Source organism: Delphinapterus leucas, chromosome 11 (genome assembly GCF_059928025.1).
Source record: "Delphinapterus leucas isolate spDelLeu-1000000601 "Yukka" chromosome 11, BTC_Dleu_Yukka2, whole genome shotgun sequence".
NCBI lineage: Eukaryota > Metazoa > Chordata > Mammalia > Artiodactyla > Monodontidae > Delphinapterus > Delphinapterus leucas.
In genome coordinates, this window is record NC_143139.1 from 5,972,178 (window position 1) to 5,991,517 (window position 19,340).

Genomic DNA, 19,340 nt, shown 5'->3' on the forward strand with positions numbered 1-19,340 from the left:
CCACAGAACCACAGCACAAGCTTTCTGAGGTCCTCCAGACAATTCTGGCAATAGCATTGCCTGCTAGGGAGTCTGGAGACATCGTCATTAATTCTTCAGGAGGTGAGGTTGGAAAAGTCTACCACGATATCCCTCAGCCAACAGATGGCTTTGTGGTTTTCTCCTTCCTGCCACACATGGACAGACACATGTGCAACCCCATGGATAAAAGTGCTGGGCAATCGCACTGCCGAGCCCAGCAAGCATCTGGATAATGCCTTGTACTCACCATTTATGGTTAACACTCCCACTTCTGCCAGCTCTTCTTTAATTTACATATGTTAGCAAAGCCCCTTCAAACTTTAACCTAGAAGGCCTTCCCCTCCCTGCTACAAATCCTGCCCTACAAAGAGGCAGGACCACCCTGTTGATTTATACTCATCATGCCCTCCCCGAGCTCCAGATCCACATCCACTTCTTCAACCTGACTCTTTCCGCTCTGACTAAAGGAAACAATTCTGAGGCCCCGGAGGAAGTGCCTGCCATCGAGTTCTAAGGTCACTTTCGGTTTTAAGATCTCATAACTCTGAACCCCGAAGTGGCTATTAACCTCATCACCTTCCCCACCCCCATCCCACCCGCCCCCACCATGTGCGGTTTGGATGGCTTTTTCACAATGAGTGAGGTCAGAGAGATACATCTTCTGGGGGGAACACAGCTGGTGTCAGATGTATAGTAATCTACTGTGCACGTTTATTGGGTTAATGAATGACGTGACACGACATGAAGAAAACATTATTTGGAAGAAGTAAATACTGAAGTATTTGTCATTTACTAAAAATTCCCTGTCACATGACAAGGAGGGCAAAGCCTAAGGAGGGACCTTGGTCTGTTGGGCAGGATAACGGTATGAAGATATGAGAGGAGCAGCCAGAGAGAGTTAGATTCCCTAGTTAAGAGAAGAGACAGGGGTGCTAGAGGTAGATGCAGGACCCAAAAAAGGCGAGAGCCAGGGCTCTGGGAGGGGGAAGGGCGGAGAGGGGGATGAGGGGGGCTGCTGCGTGACAAGCGGGGGGTGCCTGGTTGAAGTGTCCATTAATTTCTGCTGTGTAATTTGTAGCGTGACCCCCTCATTTGCCTCTCCATGGAGACTCACTACCACTGCATTCCTTACCGTGTCAAAGGGCCTGGGTGGGCTCTTGGGGGATGCGCCAAAGGGCTGCGTCCGACTTCAAGATGAGCACAGGGGCAGGACAGAGGTTCCCCGCCATACCCTGTTGTAGCTGGGTTACAAAGCAGAGAGACTGGGGACAGAGAGGCAGAGAGAAGGGAGGAAGGGGAGGAGGAGAAGGGGAAGAGGGAGGGAGGGAGGGAGGGAGGGAGGGTAGATGAAGAAAGTCACCACCTATCAGTAAACAAAGGATGGAGCAGCCATCGAGTCATCAGCCAGTGCAGCCACCCTGGACGGTGCCCCCTGAACGGAATCCGGAACGGAGAAAAGCAGGACACTGACCTTAGATAGTTAAGGTGCATATCAAAGAGGTGATTTCAATGAGCCCGGACTCTTGCATCTTCTCAAACTTAGAAAATCGCTAAATTCATTAACTTGTCTGTTTTTCTTTAACTAACAGTAATCTTTCAATGGTCCAACTACCTGGTTTTTGTTGCAGAAACTCCTGTGTATCCTGGCTCCCCCCTCACCTCTTCCGAGCAGACCCTCAGAGCTACCTGAGAGTCTGCCTCCCGGGCTTAAGTAATCAGAAAGTCCACTGAATAAAACATAATGCTCAACTTTTAGGTTGTGAATTTTTTTCAGTGGACGGAAGGAAGGAAGGAGGGTGGGAGGGATCACTTTCAATAGGAGCTTGAGCCTCTGCCCAGCCAATTCAACAATAACTTAATAATATCTTGTGTCTCACTTTTAAATATTTTGGGGGCAAGAAAATGAAAACTGAGGTCACCTCAGTTTTCAGGTAATCAGGTCTGAGGATCTAAAAATTTGGAAAACTCACCTTGTAAATGTGGCTAGAAGGGGATTAAGGATGAGGTACAGAGAGGCACATGTCTTTGATTTTCTTTTATAATTGCCTTTGAACTCTTTGTATGCAGATCCCCCAATCCCTACAGGAATTCCCTCTAAGTTCTCTGGAAAGAGAATCCAGTCCCTTCAGAGATCTTTGCTCCAACTGGAAATGAGTGACTTCCTTCCTCCATCCTGATAAATCATGGGTCTGGTTATTATTTATTAGGTTTATTTCTAAAAACAGCCTGTGCCTATGCTTTTAAGGCCAAGAGATCCATAAATAATGGGCATTTCCAATAAACAATCCAAATTCCCTTGATAGGCCACTAAATCAGTCAAGGGTCCCACAACAGAGAAGCTCTGCGGCCATGCTGGGTGCTTTGCTGAGAGTTCTGGGGAAGTCGGGGGGGGGGGGTGTCCCAGGGAACGTGGCCCTGGGGAGGGAGAGAACGGGGGCCCTGGAGCTCCCTGCGAATTTGGGTCTCTTTTTTTTTTGATTGAAGTATAATTAGCTGATGTACAAACGATATTGTGCCATCTTAGAATAGATCTCTTCCAACAGCCAACATGAGGAGCCTCGCCCACCTACACCAGTGAAACAGAACAGGTTTTTCAGGGTCCTTTTTGGGGTGGGATGATGTCTACAGCACAGTTAGGGCACTTCAGGACACTGGGCACCATCCCCTGATAGGACACAGAATCTGGAGTGGTCCCAAACTGAGCCCATGAGAAAATGGACCAGCCTTGTGTTTTATAAAACTCCAAATAAAGTGTCTTTAGATATCAATTGCTACGGGGATGGAGAGGAGAGTCAACATGGAGACAGTGTGAGAAGGGAGAATGCAACCCCTCTCCAGCATTCCCAGGCTCCTGAAATCTCACCTCCCCCAGGAAGCCACCCCAGGTTGACTGGAGGCCATCTGAGAGTTTCACCTGCTCACCACCAGCTGGAGCAGATTTCGGACAAAGGGCAGACTCTAGGACCAGGAGAGACCATCAGAGAATTCCTGTGTGGCGCCCTTACCCAACCCCCTTTCTTTTAAATGTTAAACCTCTGACGCATTGTGTCATGAAAAAATATGAGTATAAATGACCCAGCTGTAAACTGCCTTGGAAAATAATTAGTATGAAAGCCCAAGCGAGTCTCAGGGGGCCAGCTCAGAATTCCAAGTCCCCAGAGCACCATCCTCGTCATATGGAAACAGCACGGCGGGCAAAAGGATGTCGGCTGCGGAATCGGAATTTTGGAAGAGCAGCTCATCCTAATGGGTGTCCCTGACAATCCAGCAGATACAGAATGATGGCGACAAGACAAAAAGGTGATGTCCAGGTGTGAACTTCAACCAGTTCCAGCCCTGGCACGGCTCTGGGAAGGACGGAAGCTGCGTCAGAAAGCAAAGGCGCCACAGCGCTCCCTGCCTCTCCCCCAGGACAGATCTAGCTTTTACAAACAGCAGTGTTTCCTGGCAGCCCAATCATATGGCCTTCCCCCTGTTTGTGTGTGTGGGCAGGTGTGTGGGTTTGGGGGTGGAGGTGATCCCGGCCTCCTGTGTGACGTTGTTGCCTTGTTTATGCCATGGGGAAGGAATCACCCTGGCAGAAGCCAGCGAGCTGGATAACCAGGCAGCCAGTGCATTGTCCCAGGGCACTGAGCGCCCCAGAGCTGGAGATTATGGGTGGATGCTCCTGAGATACCCCTGGAGCCCTAGAGCGTTTCTAAGCAAAAGGGGCCCCACCCTTAGAGTCAGGAAGATGACGGCTGCCCCCAAAGGGACAGGAGGCCTACTGTGCTCTAGCAGCCCAGCCCCCGGTGACAGTACATTTTAAGGAAAGGGGACACAAAAGGGAGCAAGCACCTGCAGAGAGAGAGGGAGACAGACAGAGAGCAGCGCTCTGTTACAGGGCATCCGTGAGAACTCCAGCGCGCTGTGCAACACCTGACATGGGGTCCCCATTCAACTGTTCCGTCTGCTCTACGGGGATGCTCTCCTCGTGGCAAAGAGGGAGCAGGGAGAGAACAGGTCGGTGTGCCCGGGTCACAACCGCAGACACAACACCGGCGGGGTCATCTGGCAAACACACTCACTGGTCTAGAAACCGAGCCCCCAGCGAGCAGAGGTGGAGTAATCCCATCTCAGTCCATCCCCTGGTGTCTTCCCAGGGGAAGATCACCCAAAGGGAATGTTTTTACCTTTTCCATCGTTATCTTTTTTTATTCAACAAATGTCCACCTAGTGACCCTGGTGTGCCAGGCACTGGGCGCTGGGAGTACAGCCGTGCGCCATGAGCTCCCTGCCATGTGGTGCATACGGTCCAGAAGAGGGAGGGGCGCGTGTTGGAGGGCATTGAGTACTGATGGAATCCACAGGGAGATGAGAAGCGGGAGGAAAAGGCGACAGGAAGACTGTTTTCGTTGGAGTGGCCAGGAGAGGTCTCTGAATGAGGAGCTGGGGGCAGGGGTGGAACAGACAGTCCCAGGGGCCGGGGCATTCGGAGTGACGAGAAAGTATGAGGAAGAGGAATGGAGAGGAAGGGGTTCTGTAGCCACTGGAAGGACCTGAGATTCACAGGACACACAGTGGGAAGTCTCCTTATGGGTGAGGCAGAGAGATGCTGAGAAGGACCCCTGGAAAGGAAGCGTGTGTGTGCGGGAATGGAGTGGGGGACAGAAGTGGAAGCAGAGAGACAAACCAGGACTGTGTGGTTGTCCAGGCAGGACACGACCAGTATTGGGAGGGAGGTCGTGAGAACTGATCAGAGCTGGGAAACATCTGAAGGAGGACTAGACAATACTTACCAGACGGGAGTTTAGGGGTGAAAAAAAGAGTGATCCAGGAGGATGCTTGGGTTCTGGTAAGAGCGTGTGAGTGCTACTTGCTGAGATGGGAAGAATGATGAAAGTGACAGGTTTGGAGGGAAAATTGAGAGTTCAAAGTTAGACTCACTGAGTCACTGGGCCTGTGTGCTTCTGTCCTCATGCCCCAAGGCGGCTGGGGCTTTGTGTGACTTGAGAACCATCCTCCAAAGCACCTGGCCAGCTCTGAGGCATCAGATCCTCAGGCAAGCCACAGCCTGAAGTGGGTGATTTCCCAGGTCCTCTCTGCTCTGGTCCTCTGTGTTCTACGGCACTACCGTGGAGCCTATGACAAGCGGAGAGGAGGTTCTGGGCTGGGAGCAAGAAGACCTTTCTGTCCCACTTTCCTGCAGAGACGTGATTTACCTTTCTGAGCCTCACCATCCTAACTCCTAAAATGGTACCTTCCTGAAACATTTGTTGTGAAGTCCAAGCAAAAGTATGGAAAGCACGAAGCACCGTGTAAGGTCGCAAACACTTGTGTTAGTAGGACGCTGTAGCAAGGCACTCTATTAGACTTTTCATTTGTACATTTGTTTCCACTTCTTTGGTGAGAGAAATGCCAGCAGGTTACCCGAGAATCTCTGACCGAGCCCTCTTTGAAGGCTGGGGTGGGCTGGCATCACTTGGGGTGATGAGAGCCCCCCTAGTCACTGAGGGTCACCTCCCGCAGGGAGAGGTGGGACGAGGTATCATCAGATCTACTGTGTTTTGAAAGTTTAAGAAGACAGGCTGTATGCAACTAGGGTGGATTTCCAGGGAGAAGAGAGTCTGGGTCTGCGTGAAGAATGACATCTTGGAGGTGCGGATGCAGGTCTTATGTGTCCTGATAGCTGCAGACCCTCGATGGAGCTTCCTTTGAAGGAGAGGACAGTCCTTCCTTAAAGAGACCAGTGACCTGTCTGGGACCGGTGGTGTGGACAGACCATCTCAGCAGTGGTCCAGCCTCTCCTGTCCGATGAGACGAGGCCAGCATCCGGCAGCAATGTGGTGTAGCAATGAGACACACGACGAGTGAAGGGCTGGCCATACTCTAGGTATTCCCCTGTTGAAGCATGGATGTTGCCCTGACCCTCCTCTGTTAGTCAGCATCGCACCAGGAAACAGTTTACCTCAGACGGTTCAGAAGAAGGGATTTTAACGAAGGCACACTTTTGCCAGAGGTGAGGGCAAATCAGGGAAGAAATGGCCCCAATTCCGTCTCCTCTACCCCCTAAGCTCCTTCCATTGCTTCCCACTGGCTGAGCCCAGCCACCAGTCAGGGTGGGGTACCTGGTGATAGAATCTGCTGGGCCTTGGGGCACAGACCACGGTGGACGCAGGGGGAGAAGGGGCCTAGAGGGAAACGATGGCCAACAGAGCATGACCACCATGACTCCCTTGCTTCTCATGGATTCAGGCTCTGGGTTCTCAGAAAACTCAAAGAAAGGGAGAGGAATGTATGGGGCTTCTTGCTAAAAGGAGAGATGGGGGCTTCAGTGATTAACTGGAAAAACGAGAGACATGTTCATAGTTACAGCTCAAGTTTGGGAGGGATTCTTGCCAGTTGTATTAAACTGTTATAAAAGTAGCAGTGTCATTAATAATCGTTCCACAAACTCAGGCTATAACCGTGCTCGTGTCTTCTGCATTACAAGCAGCAGCCTCCCACCATCCCCTCTGCCTCCCAGACGACATTTACAGTTACTTTAAGCCAACATCACGGAGGGGGGCCCTCAAACAGTGGCAGAATCTACCCTGGCCACACCCTTCCCCTGGCCTCCCAGATGGGACGGACAGGAGGCCACCCAGGCAGTCAGGAGCTGGTGGCAGACCAGGAAAACAACCCAGCAGACATGACTCTAAGCCAGATTTCAAAGTGCCAGTACTGTGGTCTCCCCACCCGGAAGGCACAGGTCTCAGACCAGCCCACACACATCCACACGCATCCACGCGCATCCACACGCATCCACACGCATCCACTCACTCGCATCCACGCGCGTCCACGCGCATCCACCTGGGTCCCTGCTCCGGAAGCACACCCCTGTGCAGGGAAGCCGACGCCCTTTGCCCCAGTGCTCAGAGCCAAGAAAGCAGCCCTTCACCCTGCGCTCTGAAAACACACGTCGTGCACATTTGATGCGAAATTAGATCCATCCCTGTATACCCAAAATGTTTCTCTTTAAAGAATTTGTGATGTCCCGGCGGCCTTTGGTTCTGAGTTTCCCCCTCCTTTTCATTTCTTCCCTCTCTTCTCTTCTCAGTGGTCAGATGCAGCCTGTGCAGAGGATGGCTTAGAACTGGATGCACAATTCTAGACTGGACTTCCTGGTGGTACTTCAATTCTTCCAAAAAAGGTGTTCTTTAAAAAAATTCAATAAAGCACATGAGACCCCAAAGTCTGCAAACCTGCGGAGGTCTCCTCATGCCTGCGGACCTGCACGGGGGGCTGGCTCCCACTGTCTCCCCGCTTGTCCCCAGAGGACGTCCCCACCCCAGCGACCTGACGTTCTCATGGGTGGGTGCGTCGCATTTTGAATCTTCTGGAGCCTCTAATGTGTTTTCTTCTGCTTTCCCGACACATTTAGAATTTCCCGAGGCCAAAGGACAGCTACGTATTACCAGGCAGTGGGGCGCTGTGGTCTCAGCGAGGACACCAAGGCCAGGGTCCTCACCATTCACAGCCAGAGGACCTTGGGCCTGTGGGAGGGTTGAGACCACCCTCACCCTTGGGGCTATTTTGAGGATTAAATATACTAGTATACATAAAGTGCTTCGAACAGGGCCTGGCACAGGCTGTGTGTGCATGCGTGTGTGGGTGCGTGTGCACGTGTGTGTGTGCACACCACTATTAGCTATGGGTCTTGGTCAAGTTTCTAAACCTCTTCAGACCCCTCACAAATAAAGTGAAAGAAACAACCAGTTCCGGGTGCTAACGTGAAAATTAGGTGAAACACTACATACAATGCCCGCCGGTGCCTGGTACACAGCGGGTGTCAGTAAAATCAGATCCTTTCCCCATCTCTCCTTTTGTCACTTCCCTGCCCCCGCTTTGGTAGCGACACTCAGGAGCAGGGTTATCAGCAGTATTTAAACAACTCACAAACACAGCCTCTTCCTAAGAACTGGAGGCTTTGATTTGACACAATAATTGTGCCCCAGGTACACACAGTGAGCCCAACCCTGTAACTAGGAGAGACTCAGTGCAGAGTAAAGATGAATCATACAGCCTCACACACAAGCCAGCACTTTGCAGAGTTTGAAAGGAGAGGAGGGGGAGAGGCTGGAGTCAGAGAACGACGCTGACAAAGACAAGCTCGTGGCAGCTGGATTATTCAGCTGAGAAGCCTGGTGTCAGCCCTGACTTCCTCACTCTGCCTGGAGCTAGAGTGCACATGGGGCCCCTTCTAGGCCAAGCCGGACCCATGCCTATGTCAGTCACGACAAGACCCTACCGTTTCAGGAACACTAGACATCATACTCCCCAAGCTTGGGCTCGGAAGCTCATTGCCTCACGGGCACAGTGCACCCTGTGCCCTGACCCAAGTAGGAAGCTGCAATGGTCTGAATGTTTGTGTTCCCCCAAATTCACATGTTGAAATCCCAACCCCCAAAGGTGATGGTATTGGGAGGTAGGGTCTTTGGGAGGTGCTTAGGTCATGAGGGTGGAGCCCTCATGAATGGGATTAGTGCCCTTATAAAAGAGACCCCCCCACAGAGCTCCCTCGCCCCTTCCACCACATGAGGACACAGCAAGGAGATAGCCATCTGCAACCCAGAAGAGGGCTTTCACCAGGCCCCGGCCACGCTGGCACCCTCATCCTGGACGTCCAGCCTCCAGAAGTCTGAGACATGAGTTTCTGTTGTTTATCAGCCACCCAGTCCATGGCATTGTGTTATAGCAGCCTGAACAGACTGAGACAGAAGCACACCTTGAGCTGGTCTGCCTGGTGACCCCTGTCGTCTTACCTCAGACCCTGGCCTGCCAAGATGCCCGAGCCCCATCCTGTTTGCATGGGTGTCTGGTGTCCTAATGTCCTGCCCAGCTCTTGCTTGCTTCCTCTTCCGGGAACTGGATCCTTTCCCTGTAACCTCCTGTGGCCCCTCCAGGAAAGAACAGGTCACTAGGGACTGACAGTCCTTGTCCCACCAGTTCACTGAGATCCTCACAAATGTCAGTGACTGATACTCGCTGAACCAGGCTACACACTTTGCACAGCGTGCCTTGGCCGACAAGGTCCCAAAGCATCTTTGTTTCCCCAGACACCCCGACCCCAGCCCCAGACTTCAGCTCAGTCCCTGCGCCACTAGGACCCCGTCCCCTCCAGATGATAGCGTGTCTTGCACCCAAGCCCATGACTGTTGTTATCCTGGCCACCAGGTAGACAGTTACTGTCTTTATCTATCATTAATCACACTCGAGGAATTTAACAAATTCTGTCTTTTGTCACAAATATTTGTGGCAAGAACAGACCTCAGATAGGCCTGACACTGAGGCCTGTTGAGGGACCTCCTAGGGAATGGGTCTTCCATCACCCAACTTTGCAGGAAACACTCAGGAACTCACTGGAGTTGTTTACACCAGCTGTTTGCACCTGGTGAGCAAAGCACATGGTCACCGCCTCCTCATCCATCAGGAGACCTGGGGCAGGAAGCCAGATGGGAATTAAACCCAGCGTGACAATGGCAAAGGAAGCCCCTAAGCTTGGCAGGACCCTCAGTCTATCAGGTGGCCTTATCCACAGCTTTACGTCCCCGTGGCGGCCTGGGGGCTCTGAAACCACACCTCTGCCTGCAGGTAGGCCTGTCACACCATTCACGAAGGAGGCAACTTCGAGAGGTCCTTTAAGGGGAGGGTCACTGAGGGTTACTGCAGCCTGAGCGAGGCATAGGTTGATGGGGGGTGACTGTGAGTTAAGTGGTCAGAGGGGATGGAAGCAGACACTGGGAAGAAGGTGGCTGAGAGCCTCTCAGATGCTAGTTTGGATCTGACTTAAGGGTGCAAGGAAGCTCTCTGTGGGGCCCAACTGGGAGGGATGCATCCCCAGTGCACTCTTTGAGAAAGGCTGATTGGGTGGGGTTTCCAAGACTGAGGGCCCCAGGAAGAGGCTGAAGACAAGGGCATAGTCAGTCATTAGGCTCTGACAACAGTCTAGATGGGCGTGATGGTCAGCAGACAGGAAGGAGGCCAACGATGAAGGAAGCATCAACAAAACTTGGTCCAGCAAAGTTCCCTGTTCACCCAACACCACAGAGATGGTGGGGGAGGGAGGAGGAGGCGGGGCTGGAATTCATGGCTCTCCCCCTGGACTCCCCAGTTCCGTGATCTTTCCACAATACACCACACCTTCTGAGCCCTCCGGAAACATCCAGTCTGAGACAGACAAGAGCAACGACCCAAGCAATGCCCACGTGGGGTCCAGGGTAGAGACCAATACACCAATCCAGACAGTGAGAAACGCACATCAAAACTGCACAAAAGACACTGGCATTTTAGGGGCAGGATCTGAGTTTGAACCTTAGTCAAATGAGGATGGAACACTCCCCTTGCTGACCACACGTAGCTTGTGAAGATGAAGTGGGATAACCAAATTCGTTTGTAAGATGAGTAAAAATGCTTCATGAGTGAGTATCGCGACCACAAAGAACAAAGTGCACCTGTTAGAATTTCACCTCCTTTCCAGCGCGCAGACTTTCGTACAGACCACGGGACATCGGCTTAACTGCTTGGAGGAGTCTGAACTTTTGGGTGAGGAAGGGGGAGCTGTTAGAAACAGTGGATACAGCTTCATGGTGGAAAGGGCTTCATGGCCAAGACAAAGAGAACCTGCCTAGCCTTGTACGTGGGAGGGACTCACTAAATACTTGTTAATGAGTTTTTGATTGTCGACACTCTATCTTGGATCTTTACCACTGTCTGGAGCTGTGCAAGATAAGTGAATAATGTAACGCAGATGGACAGCAAGAAGACGTTGCTGCATCATCACTGATTTCCGGTTCCTTTCTCCCTACTTCCTGCCCACACACTCAACAGCTCCTCTACTCTGGATCCCCCGCCTCCTTCCACTCTGTGGCATCCTGCTGGAGTCATTTGGCAAACAGTTCCCACCAGCCCATCATGCTCTTCAAACCCCACAGCGTAGAGAACGAACTTGAGGGCATGGGGGCGGGGAGAGGAAGCTGGGACAAAGTGAGAGAGTGGCATGGACTTATACATACTATCAAATGTAAAACAGATAGCTGCGGGAAGCAGCCGCATAGCACAGGGAGATCAGCTCGGTGCTTTGTGACCACCTAGAGGGGCGGGATAGGGAGGGTGGGAGGGAGGGAGACGCAAGAGGGAGGAGATATGGGGATATATGTATATATATGGCTGATTCACTTTGTTATAAAGCAGAAACTAACACACCATTGTAAAGCAATTATACTCCAATAAAGATGTTAAACAAACAAACAAACAAAAAAACCCACAGCGGTGTCAGGTTGGGAGCTGTTCAGGGGATGGAGGGCATTTCTTTGCACTCCTGCCTTTTCCCCCATGCGAAGGGAGTGTGATTAGTTGTAATCCCCTGCTTTGTCTTCCCACCTCACTCCTTTCTCCTCCCGGGTGAGAGAAGGGGAAGAGCTTAGCCCATTGGTCGGTGTGGAAGGTAACACGGGCATCTACTCTGTCCTTTTGTGGGAAGCAAACGGTCTGCAGGAGGGGCTCTTCTGAGTCCCGTGCCCCACCCCCTCCAATGTCCTAAGAACTGCAGGACTGCCCTGCCCACTGCTGCCTGCCACCGGGAGGCCAGTCTGTCTGGATTCTGGATTAGGAAGCCTATTGGGCTCTCCTGCTAAGTTGCTTCCTCCAATGCAGCCTTTTCCAGCTTTAAAGGTGAAATCTCAGCTTTGGTCTCCATCTGCCTTTGCCTTACTTCTCAGCTGGTTCAATAACCAGGCCAGTAAGATGGTACTCTTTACTGGATACCCCTTTGAACTTCAGCAAATACTTTTCCACTGTCTGTAAAAATAAGCAGTGTCCTCAGCCTGACGTTCAAGGTCCTCCACCAAAACGTCTGGGCTCAGCCAACTCCCCGGGCCCAGTTCCCCACCATGCCGTGCCCTGGTCATGCCGGGACCCTTGAGCACCACCGCATGGGCTCCCCGGCCATCCTGGACGTGCTTCGTGTTCTCTTCCACCTGCTGAGCTCTGCTCCTTTGGCTCCCTGGATTTCAGACCCCCCAATTTTACCCATCGTACCAGCCCAGCCCACACTCCACTTCTCCCTGCGCCTTTCCTGACCCTGACGGGTCAGATCCCAGCCTTCAGTGGCGGCTTTCTCATTCTGTTTCCTCTGCCGGGAGCCCTCCTCTCCTCCTGCCCAGCCCCTCCTCCCCACGCACATGGCTGACATCCATGCCCATTTATTTCCGAGCTCTCCCACTGGATGCCCTCACCCGGAGCCTCTCCTGGGCCCCCAGGGGTGTGGGATGCTCGTCCTAAGTGCTTCCATGGAATCCTGTATCCCAGCAAACACACTGAAGTGGAATTCTCTGCTCACTTTTCTTAAGAAACGTATGAAGGAACACAGATAACACTTCTATATAAACATGCACATGCCCAACGACGGCGGAACGGCCAGATGGTAAATCGCCTACATCCACATAGAAACCAAAGTCAGTGCCCACCGTGAGTAGCAGCCACGCCAGGGAAGGCACTGAAAGAGTCACTGGCATTAGTGAAACCTTTCCTGATTCTCTGAGCCTCCAGGAAAGGTTCTCTTGAAGAGGGGTTACCCTGTCAAGTGTCCGCTTCCAACTGGTTAGTAAAGACATCACATCATTAATTCAACTCCCCGGAGGTGAGTGAGAGGCTGGGGCTGCTGGTCCCTGGATTCAGCGAGGGAAAGAGATGCCTCCAGGCCACCGAGGATAAAGGCAGTGAGGAAAGGGTCTCGCCCTCCACCCCGACGTCTAAGAAGCACAAGTGCCAGAAAGTGGTGCTCAAGCAACGGCAGCCTGTGGCTCAAATGACACGTCTGAATATTGAGGCCACTACATTTTTCTCACTGGCTGGAAGCTTGGGAAGCCTGATACACCTCTCTGAAGTCTGCTCAGGGCCTGGGGAATGCGTGGATTTGTTGGGACCTCTGACAACATGGGGATAGATAAGACCCTCTTGGCCTCAAGTGTCAAGAGGCTTTCCCAACTTTATAAACACTGCTGGGAAAATGAGGAGAACTGAAACTCTGCCTTTTTTTAGCAGGAAGTGTTGAACACCTCTTGCTTCTAGGCTGAGCTAAAAAGGACTGACCCCATGATTAATCTTGGGGGATAACAAGGCCATCAACCTGGGCTATTGATCGAGAATGTTCCAGGAAGGATTCCTGCCAGGGCGGAGGCCCTACAAGGACACACCCTGCACCTCCTCATTTCTCCAAGTGCACTGGACTTCCTTTTTCTTATGTTGGGTCATTGGCACCAAAAACCCTGCACACACTGAACTGGCCACCTCAAGGGGGCCCGGGGCAAACATGCAATGTGGTGACACGGTACCGATTTTGGTGAGCCACTTGGCCACGGCGCCGTAAATCTCATCCAGGATGAGGATGACCACGAGGTTGATGATGACCGCCGTGGCCGTCACAGTCACCCGGACGTTGGAGCGTGTGGCCTTGTTGAGCGACAGAGCAGCAGCAGTTGTGATGCGATAGACAACGACCCCGAAGACAATGGAGAACGTCAGGGCAATCTGTTCGGGAAAACAGGGAGATAGTCACACGTCAGCGGACAGCAGTTACTGCCCACCTATTACTCGAGTCTGCTACGTCAGGTGCTATTAGTCTGGAGTCCACTGGTGGGCAACGAGGCACTGCCAACCTCGGAACTCATGCAAATTCCCGGTACGAGGGCATTTTCCAGGGGAGAATGTCTTTCATGTTTATCGGATTCCAAATGGCCTATAACACACACCCACAAACTAAGGTTACCACTGGGGGTGGGGAATACAGAGGTAGGGTAAAAAAAGGGTTATTATGGGATTCTATGAAATCACGTATGCTAACACATATATATGGAATTTAAGGGAAAAAAATGTCATGAAGAACCTAGGGGTAAGACAGGAATAAAGACACAGACCTACTAGAGAATGGACTTGAGGATATGGGGAGGGGGAAGGGTAAGCTGTGACAAAGCGAGAGAGTGGCATGGACATATATACACTACCAAACGTAAGGTAGATAGCTAGTGGGAAGCAGACGCATAGCACAGGGAGATCAGCTCGGTGCTTTGTGACTGACTGGAGAGGTGGGATAGGGAGGGTGGGAGGGAGGGAGACGCAAGAGGGAAGAGATATGGGAACATATGTATATATATAACTGATTCATTTTGTTATAAAGCAGAAACCAACACACCATTGTAAAGCAATTATACTCTAATAAAGATGTAAAAAAAAAAAAAGTGTGAAACTTCTGAAAATTGTAAAGCACCACAGAATTTAAAGAGACTTTCATTCAATTACAAAAAATTGTAAAACCTGTTTAGAAGTCTTATAAAAACTAATATCTAAAAAAGTAAAAAAAAAAAAAAAAAGAGAGAGAAACTACGACTGAAACGCTGGTAGTGTGTGCGACACAATGTGGTGTGATTTCTTTCATTAGGGAGCTTTCGAACTACTATGGGGATAAGTTCAACCAGAGTAAATAGTAAATAATGCAGTCGTGTCAAATGAAGAGTGTAGCTGTGAACAGGACTGAGAGTACAGAGGGGCTCAGGGAAGAGTTTGTGGAGCTAGTGGATTTCAGCTGGGCCTTCGATGAAAGGCAATAGGTAGCCCTTGAAGATGTTTGAGCTGGGAAGGGTTAGGGTCAGAGCTTGGTGGGGTGGGTGCAGGAAGGCTGCCCAAAGGAGAAAAAAGGGAAAGAAACCCCGAGCAAGACTTTTAGACTCTCAGTCCTCAGGGTGAATAAAGCATCGCTCTAAGATTTCTCTACCAGGGGAGTACTCAGATTTCTCACTGGCACAGCGATCTCTGGCACTATCCTTAGAAGGCAAGTTTACCAGCCCCTTGACCTCGAGGGCCAGCCCCATTTCCTTTTTCCAGAGCCTAAGAATAATAAGGTGCTCTCCCAGAGACCAGCTCCCTTTCCCCTCCCACCACAGTGGAGGAAGGGCCATTTCCACGGAGCACAAGGATTTGAGGAGAAGACAGTGCCCGGCAGAGGGCTGAGGGCGAAGGGCAAGGTGTGCGACCTGCTCAGAGCAGAGTTCTAATGCGTTTCTGCCCAGCGGAGTCTTATTTCTTAGCATTCTTTCTGCAGGAAAGGAAAGATTCAGGTCACATTTCTTCTGGGGGTGGGGAAGGGGGGTGGGTGCTGGCTGTGGAGGACTAAACGGAAAACATGGTGAGAGAATGGGGCAGGTGAAAGGTTCCTCTGAAAAAACACACTGTCCTGGACGACGGATGTCCCCTCCCTAGAAAAAAGGGAAGGGAAGGGGAGGCGTGGGGAGGGGACTCTGGCTAGGCAGTGCTTTGCAATCAGTGTGAATGACACTCCGGTAGGCTGTGATGGGAAATGGGTTGCAGATGTGTCCCTCTATGGAAGTCTTCGGACCTCTTGGGGTGCTGGCAGCAGCCTCAGCAGTGTGTCCCCATGTGCTTCACAGACATTAGTGCTTGCCTTGTGGCCACAGTGAGAAAAAGAAGCCCTCTGTAAGAAAGGCAGAATGGCAGCAGCCTCCAGGTAGAGGGTGGTGTGTGTGTGTGTGTGTGCGCGCGTGCGCGTGTGCGTCAGTCGGGGCAGACGAGAGGTTAGATGGGAAAAACACTCCGTGGGGAGGCCCCTCCTTTGATGGGGGTGCAGGTGGGCGCAGCAGAACCCCAGCCTCCAGGACCGGGGAGGGATGACTACCATGGACGTGGGGAAACCTGGACATGACACCGCCGCTCTCCAACAATGTAGACATTGCACTTCCCTGTCCTCTGGGATTGTCACTGCCGGACAGTATGGGCCTGGAAAATGTGGCGTGAGATTCTTTTCCCCCCAAATAGCTTTTGCAGTGAAGGTCAGTGATGGAAGTATTGATGCGGGGCGTGCCAGGGCATCGAAGAGCGACTGTGTGTGTGTCTATTTGGGGTTGGGTGTTGGGGGATGACTGGGGAAAACAACGATGCCAGAAACGTCCCTTGCCTTGGGGTTCAGGGTGTGGGGAGAAGATCAGCTTCTATCCTCCTTCTCTGAGAGGGCAAGCTGGGGTAAGAACACGCCTCCCCGCCACTCAGAGTGTGATTTGGACCTGCTGCTCAGCTGGGAGCTTGAGAAACAGGCCGAATGGCCAGCAGCCTAGACGTACTGACTCAGAATCTGCAATTTAACAAGATTCCTATTCTTCTAGAGGCACTGCTCCACTCACTCGGGGAGGCCCTTTCCCCATCCCCAGCCACCCCCTGGCTCCACCTCCATGCCCCTCCCCAGCCCTCAGATGCTGGGCTCTGCCATCCTAACTTCTCTGATCTTGATTTTCCATCCCATTATAGAAATCCACTTCTGAACCGCTCCTTTGGTGTTTCCCACAAGCACCTCAAGATTCACAGTTTTCAAGCCAGAAGAGCTTGGAGAGCGCCGACCCAGTCCCAGGACCATTTTGCAGATGTGGAAACAGGCGTGGAAAGTGAAGCAATTTGCTCAAGGTCACAAGGCACAGACTACAACCCCAGCCTCCTAGATCACTGTAGGAATTAAAGGGTTTTAGCATTTAGGGGTCATCCACGTCCAGCCTTTGATCTCATATACAAGGAAACTGAGGCCCAAGAAGCAGCAATGGGATTGGTCCAAGGTCCGGGTGGTACATGGCAAAGCCAAGATACTCATGGTCATAACATCATCACCAACAACAGCTAATCCATGTGTGCTCTCTTGATGTCACGATTCGAGCCATATTTGCACTAGCATGAATCCCTACAACAGTTACGCAAGATATGCCTTTTGCAGACGCAATTCAGTGCCATCCAGGATTTGAACCCTGCTCTATGGCTGCAAGGTCAACAATCCCATCCTGACACTAGAACCCAGGTCTTTTGGCACCAAGCCCAGTACTACTTTCATCACTTTGGCTGTATTATTGATTTTGTTTATTAAATTCAACAAATATTTTCTGACCACTTATTGTGGTGCAATAAGTGTGTTTCATGTATGTGATCAGGTCCCCCAACTAAGCCAACAGGGGGGATTGGTCTTCTGCTACACTCTGTGCCTCACGCCAGTGCAGAGAGGTGCCTCCTGTGTGGAACCTGTTTGGTAAAGACTTGCCGACACTCAGCTCTGGGCCATCTCACCCCCCTGCACTTGGTCGCCTGCATCATGGCCTCTGTGGTTCTTGGTGGGTTCTTTATTTATATACAATTGTTAAAAGTTACTTTCCATTTACAGTTATTACAAAACATTGGCTATATTCCCTGGGTTGTACAATACATTCTTGTGGCACTTGCCGTTTGAATCCCACAGCTTTACTTGGGGACACAGCCACATTGCAGTGGAAGTCAGGCTACAGATTCCAGAGCCCTAATTTCACACTGTGAGAGCTGGTCTGGTCCCTACCGTCCAGGACTTGCATTCTGAGAAAACCTTGCACACAGACAGCAAGGGTGAGCCTAGTAGCAGCTGGACAGGGTGACGGGCCTCAGCTCAGGAGCTTCTAGAATGTTCTGGGCACAGAGCAGGGGGATTAGTCAGAGAAAACGTCACAGAAGAAGCTGTGGGACCATTTCCTATGGGGAGGCTTGGAGGAAAGAATAAGCAGAAGCAAGTAAAATGCACAGGGCAGAGCAACCCCTGCTGCACCAGTGGGAGAGCAGCCCGGTTGAGGGCACAGCCCATAGTAGTAGCTCCATTTGAAAAAATACAGGCACCAACAACTCTATCATTGACATACCAAGTTGTCTCTGGCACCTGCTTAGCTAATTTATTTTCTCGTGCAGTCATTCATGAAACATGTCTTGAGCCCCTACTGTGTGCCAGTTATTGTTCTGGGTATGAGGGATACAGCAGTGAACAAAACAGACAGAAATTTCTGCCCTCGTGGCGTTGACCTCCTAGTGGGGAAAGACAGACAAACTCATAAGCAGGTAACAAAGATAGTATGTCAGGTGCGATCAATACTCTAGAAACAAAGCAAAACGGGAGCATCGAGGTAGGTTGCAACTTAAAACAGGGTGGGGTCAGGAAAGGCATAGGTGAGAAGGTGACATGTCAGCAAGGACCTAAAGGAGGAAATCGGAGAGCCGGGGGTTCAGGCAGGGGGTGGCTGAAGCAGTGAGCGAAGGGGGAGAGTGGGAGTGGAAGATGGGTGTTGGAGGGGAGGAACTGTAGTATAAGGATGTCGGCCTCTGCACTTCATGAGAAGGGAAGCCTTGGAGAGTTCTGAGCAGAGGAGTAACGTGACTTATTTGAAAAACATCAACAGGGGGACAGCGTAACCGACAGGCAGACGAGTTAGGAGATCACTGTGATAATCCAGGTGATGGAGGAGGGTTTCTGATGGCTGGTTCCCGAGATACAAACAGAAGTCAATGACTGTCTTGGGCGTGGGAGTAAAGCTCAGGCACCCAGCTCTAGAGGCAGGACATTGCCTCTGGTAATCCCCTCCCACATAAAAAGGAAACAAAAAGAGGGTTAATTCAAAAAGGAAAGAAACTTTAGCTCAACACAATGGGTTGGAGAAGAAAGAGAAAGTGCATCTTTGTCCATCCTGGCCTCTCCCACGGGTGAGGAAGAGGAACACTGCACTGGGCTCTTCTTTGCTCTTGTCATCCCATGAAAAATACCCCCAACTGACGACAGACTGGCATCGCTAAAACCCTCCTCGTGGTCGCGGTCCTGGCGTCTTCTGCCAAGGTTTCATCACAGGGGGTGAAGGAGGAAATGATATCGGACACTCAAGTTCCTTGCCATAGATGCCCTTGACGAATTCCATAACAAAAAAACACTCTTTTATAAACACCATCCTGACTCCTTTATCTCAGATTCCACACCTTGTTCTAGGGAAATGCCAAGCCCCTTTCTCAAGAAGACTGGGTTTTATAAAAAGTGAAAAAAAAAAAGGGAAAAGGTTAGTGTAAAATAAGGCTTTTTAAAATATCAAATTGGTAGGGGACTATATCATTTATTGCCCAACCTGGAATACTTCTGAAAGTAGAAAGGAACGCTAGTCATGATGATCTCAGTCAACAAGCCTAGGCCAGGTCTAGTCCAGAGCACCTGCCTGCACGAGGTGATCTTCCTACCACTGTACTCCCATTCCCAGCACCTGCTGGCTACATATAGCTGGGGGACCCCAGGCAGAGTGAGACGCCTCAATGAGTTCCTGATTCTGATACACAATCTACTGTTGGTATCAAGATTTGGAGTTAGGCGGGGTTGTGAAAGGGAAGATAAGAGATAATCATTTATTATCTCTGAACGACACAAAAAAATTTTCCCACCCTCGAGTCTAGCTTCAGAAGGTCTCCATGGAATTTTTTAAAAA

General features: G+C 51.1%; 1 protein-coding gene across 8 annotated transcripts in view; it reads right to left on the reverse strand.

Annotated features, from left to right (window-relative positions):
* ANO2 (anoctamin 2) overlaps positions 1-19,340 on the reverse strand; it is a 336,711-nt gene that overhangs the window by 64,883 nt on the left and 252,488 nt on the right. For all 8 annotated transcript variants that reach the window (XM_089920173.1, XM_089920168.1, XM_089920169.1 and 5 more), the window contains one exon: positions 13,374-13,569. In XM_089920173.1, the coding sequence (XP_089776299.1) occupies positions 13,374-13,569 (196 nt within the window). The remainder of the gene's footprint in view (positions 1-13,373; positions 13,570-19,340) is intronic.